Below are 10,445 nucleotides of genomic sequence, written 5' to 3'. Positions count from 1 at the left end.
TCGCTGAGCTACGCTGTTTCGGTAACTCCCATAGTAGTGAATGGCAGTTACAGAAGCAGCATAGCATGCAAGCTATGCTGTTTCCGTAAACTCCATTTAGATCTATAGGACTTATGAAAACAGTATGGCTTAGCGAGTCACAGGAATCCCTGTGACGCGATCGAGGGACATGCAATGTATGGGCAGACAGCCCAGGGGGCATTGAAGGACCCGAGGGCTTTCTGACCATATTTCCTGTTGTTAAGGTATACTGAGGTATGCCCTAACAACTGCCTGTGTACTATCAGTATACAGGATAATGTACTCGCATATAGATATATGCCAGTGCATTAAAGTTTACAATTTTTTTTTTTTTTAAAGTGCAATTTAAAAATTTTTTTTTTACAATAAAACAGAAGAATACCTATACCTGTATATGTGTAGACACATCAATATCCAAGAACAAGTAGTACGAGTAGTACAAAGTATGTACCGTGCAAAATTCAAATACTTTATTAGAAATATCATAAAAACAAGTTGGCCATCAAGACCTAAAATGAACATACAATTTAAAAATACAATAATGTGGTGGTGGATAAGGGACCACAGCAATATCACGCAATTATCATACGACCACAATAAGTCGTGGTACAGTAAAATAGACTACACGTAAAGACAAATGTGATGTACATATTGTCAATTGTGAAACAAAAATAAAATTTCATGAGAACAAGGTAAAAACCAACATCAAGGCCCTAGACCAAGTACCAACCCGTATGCTGCATATTTTACCCAAACAAAGTCACCACATTAAGAGCCCCGATGCGCGTTTCGCCTTCAGCTTTTTTAAGGGGTGATTTTGCTGTACCACGTCTTATTGTGGTCGTATGATAATTGCGTGATATTGCTGTGGTCCCTTACCCACTGTCACGGTCACAGGGTATGTGGACCCACTAGGCCGCTCTGCCGTAGCGAAGAGGCAGCTGACCAGGTCTCAGTGTATGCAAAAGTCTATTGGAAGTTCGTAACACTTGGGTACCTGAACTAGTCCAGACAGTGGCTGTGGCTTCAGCACAGATGGACGTCGGTGCAGCAGGTTGCGCCAGACGTGGTGGGCAGTACAAGATGTGGCAGAAGACACTGGAAGTGGCAGAAGACACTGTATGTGGCAAACTACACTGGACGTGGCAACCGACAGCAGGTGCAGTAAGACACGACTCCAACACTAGTAGGCACAGGGACAAGAACACAGCACGGGATACAGGAACAGGTAACGGCACGGGTAACAACTTGAACGGGAAACACTAAGGGACCATTTGCAAGACAGACTTGGGGTAACTAACAACGCTCAGGCAAGGATCAGAAGGGATGGGGCCTTGTTATAGGCCAGGAAATCATGTGGGTTGATGATGATGATTGTTTTCATGTGCGCGCGCTGGCCCTACGTGACACAGCGGACCGGAGCGAAAGTGAGCGCTGGCGTCTCCTAATAAGTAGATGGGGACCAGTGCTCACAGATTCATGACTGCGGGCGTCGGGAGGTGAGTAAATCCGATGGCTCGCGGCCATGGACGCTACACCCACCACCACATTATTGGATATTTAAATTGTATGTTCATTTTAGGTCTTGATGGCCAACTTGTTTTTATGATATTTCTAATAAAGTATTAGAATTTTGCATGGTACATACTTTTATATTGATATTGATGTGTCTACACATATACTTATAGGTATTCTTTTCTATGTTATGATATGTGCGGACGTTTATTGAGATGTTTTCTTTGTTCTGGATCAGTATAGGCATTGATATTTTTTACAATAAACATTAAAATAAGTCTCAATACATAAAATACACATTCGGTATCGTTGCGACCGTAATAACAAATTTATAGCGTCATTTATGATGTTTACTCTGTTATAAAATAAAAACTGCTATCTTTCACTTATTAATGTGAGGCACGAGGTGTTATGGATTATGAACCTCCATGTGCCTCACATTAATAGTAATTAACCCAATCATGTACCTCACACATTAACCAAATGTTGTCCAATAGGAACATGGGGTTAATTACTATTAATGTGAGGCAGGTGGAGATTCAAAATTCATCACGCCACGTGCCTCACATCAGAAAATGGAAGAACTTTTTTTAAAAATATTATTGTTGGCAAAGTATCGTTTTGGTATCGAGTATCGCAATACTACACAAAGTATAGCTATTCAAGTCCAAATTCTAGTATTGTGACATCCCTAGTCTGTAGCCTACAGTATTCAATCGTATCTGCTTCCTGAGGACGCAGATAGAATTGAATGTAGCTAGTGCAACGGCCCGGTGGTGATGGGGTAGTGCGAGGGCGGTATAGGGACACGGTGGTGATGGGGTAGTGCGAGGCGGTATAGGGACACGGTGACTGGGCCTTCAAGCACTCCCTGCGGAGCCGTTACAGGGAAAATGGAGGGGGTCTGCACTGTAGTGTGAATATAGATGGTAGTAGTTGTAGTTTCCCCCTAGGGCACACCCTGTTGTACAGCCTCCCGGTCTGATGGTACTTGGGGAGCCCTTGTTGGTAATGTGGGTGCAGATTGAATACACGGGAGACGGTTGAATAACTTGTAAATAGTAACTTACGGTCCTTTACTTCAGGTTTGGCAGGGTACAGATGCAATGGCTGCAGGCGGGCAGGTGAGGAGACAAGGCAGAGGATTCCTTCTGAACTTCCTCCTTTGATTCTCTCATGATCTGGATTCGCTCTCTGTGGTAATTACACAACTGGATTACTTGTGTTTGTTTTTCTCCAGGTTTGATCCAAGATCTCTAAACTGGATTTTCTCCTCAGATATTGCAGGGTTTTCTCCTACACAGGAACTACTACCCACTCCAACCGCTACTTGGCTCTCTCAGCACTAACTGACTAACGGATTCAAAACTACAAGGGATCGGCCTTGACTCCTCCCCTCAGTCCAGCCTTAAAGGAACAGTTTTAAACACATAGTTTTACATACAATGTCAGAAATCACAGTACATTGCTGCAGTGTATCTGGGACACTGCACTAGTACTGACTGGCCCATAAATGTTATGAGCCGGGCGGCGGGGGCCTCCTCATGCCGGAGAGTGGCTGCAATAGTCGGCAGGGGGCCCTGAGAGGAAAGGGGCACTGGGCAATTTCCCAGTTCCCTCCCCTAACGCCGGCCCTGTATCTAATCATGAGATCTCCCAAGATGTGCATGCTTTGCAATTTACCAGCTAGTGTGGGGTGGCATACATTTTAGTTAACCGCTTCCCGACTGCCCACAGTAAATTCACGTCGGCACTTGCTGGGCTCTGTGCAGCGCTGACGTGAATTCACGGTGGGTGTTAAAAGCGCGATCCGGGTGTCTCAGAGTAGCGCTGACACCCGGATCGCGCTGTTATCCCCTGCCTCTGGTCCCGGAGACATGATCGGGACCTAATTGGTTCAGGTCCCGGTCATGTGATCGCAGGGAAAGTTTGTTGTAGCAACGAACTGTAAAGTTTGTTACTATAACAAACTGGAAAGTTTGTTGCTACAACAAACTTTCCCGGGGACCGATTGCGGGTGCTGCAGTCGGTTACAAGGCAAAACCAGAGGCCATACAACAGCCTCCGGGTCTGCCATGCACGGCAGCATATGAGAACCAGCCGGAGGCTGGTTCTCATAAGCTTCCTGTCAGTGTGACTCTCAGCGTCACACTGACAGTTTATAATACGTTACACTACCTAGGTAGTGTAATGTATTATAGCAGCGATCAGTGCTGCAGGTCTTCAAGTAAAACAAGTAAAAAAAAAAAGTTATAAAAATATTTTATAAAAGTGTAAAAACAAGTTATAAAAGTTACAAAAACAAAAAATGCTTTTTTTCCTATAAGTCTTTTATTATAGGAAAAAAATCAAAATGTTAAAAAAAGTACACATATTTGGTATCACCGCGTTCGTAACGACCCAACCTATAAAACTATAATATTATTTTTCCCGCACGGTGAACACCGCAAAAAAAATAATTATAAAACAATGTCAGAATCACAATTTTTTGGTCATCAACCCTCCCAAAATATAGAATAAAAAATGATCAAAAAGTCGCATGTACCCCAAAATAGTACCAATAAAAACTACAACCCGTCCCGCAAAAAACAAGCCCTTACACAGCTTTTTTGACTGAAAAATAAAAAAGTTATGGCTCTCAGAATATGGTGACACAGAAAATAAATAATTTTATCGAAAAGTGATTTTTTTTGCGCAAACGCCACAAAACATAAAAAAACTATATACATATGACATCGCCGTAATCGTATCGACCCACAGAATAAAGTAAAATGTCATTTATAGCGCACGGTGAACACTGTAAAAAAAAAAGACAAAAAACATTGTTAGATTTTGTTTTTTTTGTCACTAATAGAAAGTAATGGTACCAATGAAAACTACAGATTGTCCCGCAACAAATAAACCCTCGCACGGCTACGATGAAGAAAAAATAAAAAAAGTTCTGGCTCTCAGAATATAGCGACAGAAATTGTGCAGTGTCCAAAAGCGGATAAGATCGGGCGCCATTTATCAGTGCGACATCAGCCACATATCTGCGGATTATTTATTTACCAAATTATTATACCCTCTTATTATGTCCTGATGTACTCCGCACAGGTTACATATGCCACCACATTATAAACCGAAATACCAGCAAAACCCCAAACAGGACAGTTACCAAGCAAAATCTGCGCTCCAAAAGCCAAATGGCGTTCCCTTCCTTCTGAGCCCCACAGCGTGCCCAAACACCAGCTTACGTCCACATATATGATATTTTATATCCGGGAGAACCCGCTCAACATTGTATGAGATATTTGTCTTCAGTGGCACAAACTGGGCACAACATATTGTGCATTAAAATGGCATATCAGTGGAAAATTGTAATTTTCACTTTGCACCATCCGCTGCGCATTAACACCTTCGCGCACCACGACTTAATAGCATGTCGTGGTGCGGGGTGTTATATATGGAGCGGGCTCATGCACTGCGCCCGCTCCATATTCTGCAGGTGTCAGCTGTGTATTACAGCTGACACCCAGGACTAATGGACAGGATCGCGCAGTTAAAAATGATATTATATTAGTGTATTGTACCAGCGACCTAATGATCACTCGTTCCAGTACCCTAAAGGGACTTTTAGGAGGTTTCCACTGTTTTGGTACCTCAGGGGCTTTGCAAATGCGACATGACACCCGAAAACCATTCCAGCTAAATTTGAGCTAAAAAAGTCAAATATTGTTCCTTCCCTTCTGAGTCCTGCCGTGTGTCCAAACAGCAGTTTAGTACCACATATGGCGTATTGCTGTAATCAGGACAAATTACTTTACAAAATTTGGGGTGATTTTTCTCCTTTATTCATTGTAAAAATTAAACATTTCTATGTTTTTTCAGAAAAAAGTAGATTTTCATTTTCACTGCCTAAGGCCTCATTTACACGAGCGTGTGCGTTTTGCGCGCGCAAAAAACGCTGCGTTTTGCGCGCGTTTGTATGGCGTATGCACTGCGTATACGCAGCCTTGTTGCGTTTTAAACGCGCGCACGACAAGCGTTTGCATCGCGCGTAAAAAACGCAGAGGGGATTAGTGGGACGGCCGCCTACAAATAGGCCAGCTGGCCCAACCCCTGCTTGCTGGTAGAAATCTGTTTGCAAGGTTATTTCCGCCTCTGCAGAAACCACAGTGTTTGTTTTTCCCTTCAAATTGGAATCGCTTTGACACCCAACTATTATGGCTTCGCCAGCACTGGCGCGTGTGCTTCTTCTCTGGATGATCTCACGTCGGTTTGGCCAGCGCCGACACATGCTGCAGCACCACACGCCTGGAAGAAGTCGCATTTGGGTTCACCCACTTGTGGCCCAACGTACAATAAAAGGGCATTTCCATACCCTGTTTGAGGACTTACGCCGGCATCCCGACAAATTTCGAGCCTTCTGCCGCATGTCTGTGGCCACATTTGACCTTCTGCTTGAGCAAACTCGCTCTGGTCTCACCTTCCAGAATACGAACATGAGACGCTGCATTTCGCCCGAGGAACGTCTGCTTGTGACCTTGAGGTATGTATGAAGCTGCTATAACTTAGTCCATGCCGCTGTCTGCTTTACCAGCCCCCCACTAACATGTGTTCTTCCTTTCTTTTTCTTTCTCTTTATTTTCTAGATTTCTGGCCACAGGCAATAGTTATCATTCGTTGCATTTTGAATTTCTTTTGGGAGTGACCACCATTTCGTTCATTGTCACATCCACCTGTGTCGTGTTGTGGCAGAGTTTAAAGAGCACGGTCATGCCTCAGCCCACGACAGAACAGTGGCTAAGTATATCAGAGGGATTTCTTAGAGCTACTGAATTTCCAAATTGCATTGGTGCCCTTGACGGCAAACACATTCGTGTGAGAAAGCCCCCACGCAGTGGCTCGCAATACTATAACTACAAGCAGTATTTTTCCATGGTATTGTTAGCCTTGGCGGACACTAATTATTGTTTCACTATTGTTGACATTGGCTCGTATGGAAGCTCGGCAGATGCCCGCATATTCCGTACATCAAGAATGGGGAAGCGACTCGTGAATAGGCGACTGGGGTTGCCGGAACCCTCCATCCTCCCAGGCTCCAGCGGGCCCCCAATCCCGTATGTAATCGTGGCAGATGAGGGGTTCGCACTCACAAGGCAAGTCATGCGTCCCTTTGCAAGAAGGGGCTTGGATGACCGTAGGCGCATGTTCAATCTCCGCCTGGGCAGAGCTCGGCGATGTGTCGAATGTGCCTTTGGCATTATGTCGAACAGGTGGCGTGTCTTTCTGTCAACAATGCAATTGTCCATGCATAATGTCACACGTGTTATCCAAGCGGGTGTAGTTCTGCATAACTTCTGCCGCATTAATGATGCAAACTTTGATGCTGACTATATCATAACACACGCAGACACCACTGACAATGTCCCGGTGATTCCTCTAGGGCGATCTGTCTCCTCCGGCCTTCGAGTTCGTGATACTTTGGCGGCATATTTTGAGTGCCCATCTGGACCAGCACCGTGGGGGGCTGATGACCTGTGAAGGGGTGAATGTTCTTTTGACGCTTCACTACCGACCTGAGATGTGGGCATTTTTTGTTTTGTTTCTTTTGTGTGTTGGGGTTGGGGTAGGGACTCGCAAAACATGAGGACCCTTGACGCGGGTTGCGAGCTTATATCTCTCGGGGTTTGAGCAGGACTTTACACAGTTGCCGACTTACTTTGCCCATATATCCTGTTGTGCGGACTGCAGTTAGGGAAGTCCAATTGCAAGTGTACTTATTTTGCTTCAGGGCCCATGGCAGGACCTAAACTTTGGAATCCCTTTCAAGCCATGTCAAACCACGAGAGATTAACTAAAACCTCATATCACATGTCCATGCATTGGTCCAAAAGGCCAGAAGTGTGTGAGAGTGTAGGCTAAGGAAATGTGTGCCAAACCTTCTGTTGGGTGGTCGAAAAGAATAATAAAACGAAACAAAACCATGAACTTTTTTTTTTTTATTAAGGGATTCGGACCAATCCCAAATTTTTGGGTAAAAAAATAACACACCAACATGGTGTAACGAAATCCAAACGAAAAACAGGATCACACAATATACGTGGCCAGGCCTGCACCACACACAACAGTGCCGTCCAGAAATATTGGCACCAACACACTCAGAGGTGTTGGTATAGTTGGGCTGGGGAGGCATATGCCTGCATTTCAGCACCACTATGCTGGACCTGGAGCTGGGTAGGTTGTTCCTGGCCAGCATAGTGGTGCTGATGTGGTGGCTGGAATGTGGGCCCCGCGAAGTGGGGAGCCATAGGGCGCATGTATGGATGCGGACGGGCCATATGGGGAACAGGGTGAAATTGGCCAGGCACCTGGGCCGTGGGTGGCGGCATGTAAGTATTTCGCCACTGCTCGATTGCCGTGAAACACGGATGGGGATTGTGTGGCGGTCTGCAAGCGTCGATCAATGTGACGATCGACGCCTGCAGACGGCCCATAAGGTCCATCGGCACCAGGCGTAGGAGGGGCACAATGCTGCGGCCAAAGGCATCATTGCCATCCTCCTCTGCGGCTCGCCTCAAATACTCGAGTACCCGCGTATCCACCTGGGCAGATGTGGAGGGCTGTGGGGCACGAAGACGCCGACTGCGGGCTCGCACGGGCCGCTCCTGGGCTGGAGAGCCAACCGGCCGTTCTGACTGGCCTGGTGCGGGCTCCTGGGGTGTCGGCTCGGGGCTGGGTGGCAGGATATTGGGAGCAGGGGCTTCGGCCACAGACTCCCCCACGTCAGTCTCCTCTGCTGTATCCTCCAAATTGTCGGTGGTTCTACAAGGAGGCAAAAAATTATGAGTACAAAATCTAACAATGCCCACAACAACACGTTGACAGACAGGACCTGGACAAACACACAGTACACTCATGCAACGACATAAATGCTTACGTGCGCATATCCATGATGTCCTTCAGGAACATCAGCTGTTTCGTATAAATGTAGGGCCGTTTGCGAGATGCCCCATCTCCGCTGCGTCCCTTGTCACCCATCTCTCGCCTGAATTGATCACGGCAGCTCCGCCACCGTGTCTTGATATCTTGGACTGGTGTATGTAACAAAAACAAAACACGCCATCAGAACTATCACCTCTCACTACAAAATGAAGGGCCCTGCAATGGCAATGCGGTGGGACGTGCGAAGCACCTGCTCCACCAAAGTTTCTCGTGCTCATGTGCGCAATACACATACAGGGCCCAGGTTTTCTATAGGCATGACAGGCATTGACAGAAAATGCAAGGTACTCACCCAACCGAGTGCGGTCACGGGTTCGGCCTGTCTCCCACTCTTGCCCAAAGAGGTTTTTGGCCACCAACTCCCATGCGTCCTCCTTCACCGTCCTGTTGTGATACTCCTCACATCTGTTATCCCATATTGCTGGATGCTCCTGGATAAAAAGAATGAGGCGCTCCACATCCATCCCGCGCGGCATGGCTGTAGTATGTGGCTGTGAAACACTCCAAAATATCCCCAGACAACTCTCCTGGCACTGGCTAGTCTTGCCCCCTCGCACTTGAAAGGCAGGCACTTCCTGGTTTGGAGAAGCTTTGTGTAGCTTTATAGACTAATTAGAATGGACATAACAGCTCTTGCGTGTTTTTCGCGCATGCAACGCAGGACCGTCCGTGTGGCATGCGTTGTTTTCACGCACCCATTGAAGTCAATGGGTGCGTGTTGCGTGAAAAACGCAAGATTATAGAACATGTCGTGAGTTTTACGCAACGCACTCACGCAGCGCAAAATACACGCATCGTCTAAACAGCCCCATAGACTATTATAGGTGCGTACGACACGCGTGAAAAGCACGCGCGTCGCACGCGCGTATAATACGCTCGTGTAAACGAGGCCTAATTCAGCAAAAAAAACTGTGGGGTCAAAATGCTAACAATACCCCTAGAAAAATTCCTTGAGGGGTGTAGTCTTCAAAATGGGGTCACTTTTGGGAGGTTTCCATTGTCTTGCTCCCTCCAGGGCATTGCAAACGCGACATGGCGCTGAAAACCAATCCAGCAAAATCTGCGCTTCAAAATCCAAATGGCACTCCTTCCCTTCTGAGCTCTGCCGTGGGTCCAAACAGCAGTTCAGTACCACATATGGGGTATTGTCGTAATCGGGAGAAGTAGCTTTACAAGTTTTGGGGTGCTTTTTATTCTTTATTCTTTGCAAATATTTTTTTTTTTTAATATTTTTTCAGAAAAAAAGTAGATTTTCACTTTCACACACAAACTCCAATAAATATAGCAAAAGACTTGTGGGGTCAAGATGCTAACTGTACCCCTAGATAAATTCCTTGAGGTGTGTAGTTTCCAAAACCGTGTCAGTTTTGGGGGATTTCCACTGTTTCGGCACTACAAGACCTCTTCAAACCTGACATGGTGCCTAAAATATATTCTAAAAAAAGGAGGCCCCAAAATCCACTAGGTGCTCCTTTGCTTCTGAGGCCGGTGTTTCAGTCCATTATCACACTAGAGCCACATGTGGGATATTTCTAAAAACTGCAGAATCTTGGCAATAAACATTGAGTTACATTTCTCTGGTAAAACCTTCTGTTATAGAAAAAAAATGTATTACAAATGAATTTCAGCAAAAAAAATAAAATTTGTCAATTTCCCCTTTACTTTGCTTTAATTCCTGTGAAGCGCCTAAAGAGTTAAGAAACTTTCTGAAAGCTGTTTTAAATACTTTGAGGGGTGCAGTTTTTAATATGGGGTGATTTATGGGGTCTATCTAGTACATAAGGCCCTCAAAGCCGCTTCAGAACTGAACTGGTCCCTGCAATAATCGCCTTTTGAAATTTTCTTGAAAATTTGAGAAATTGCTGCTAAAGTTCTAAGCCTTGTAACGTCCTAGAAAAATAAAATAATGTTCAAAAAAACTA

At 45.4% G+C, this 10,445-nt stretch overlaps 1 protein-coding gene across 1 annotated transcript; it reads right to left on the bottom strand.

Annotated features, from left to right (window-relative positions):
- Window positions 1-7,586: 7,586 nt before the first annotated feature.
- LOC142741486 (uncharacterized) lies at window positions 7,587-9,321 on the bottom strand. The gene is made up of 2 exons (XM_075850857.1): window positions 8,459-9,321; window positions 7,587-8,343 (listed from the first exon to the last, which is right to left on the bottom strand). Exons 1-2 carry the CDS (start codon window positions 8,557-8,559, stop codon window positions 7,680-7,682), a joined length of 765 nt encoding a protein of 254 aa, XP_075706972.1. The 5' UTR covers window positions 8,560-9,321; the 3' UTR covers window positions 7,587-7,679.
- Between the last annotated feature and the right edge of the window lie 1,124 nt (window positions 9,322-10,445).

The sequence above is a fragment of the Rhinoderma darwinii genome, chromosome 2, assembly GCF_050947455.1.
Source record: "Rhinoderma darwinii isolate aRhiDar2 chromosome 2, aRhiDar2.hap1, whole genome shotgun sequence".
NCBI classification, from domain to species: Eukaryota; Metazoa; Chordata; class Amphibia; order Anura; family Rhinodermatidae; genus Rhinoderma; species Rhinoderma darwinii.
This window is presented reverse-complemented; position numbering and strand designations above follow the sequence as displayed.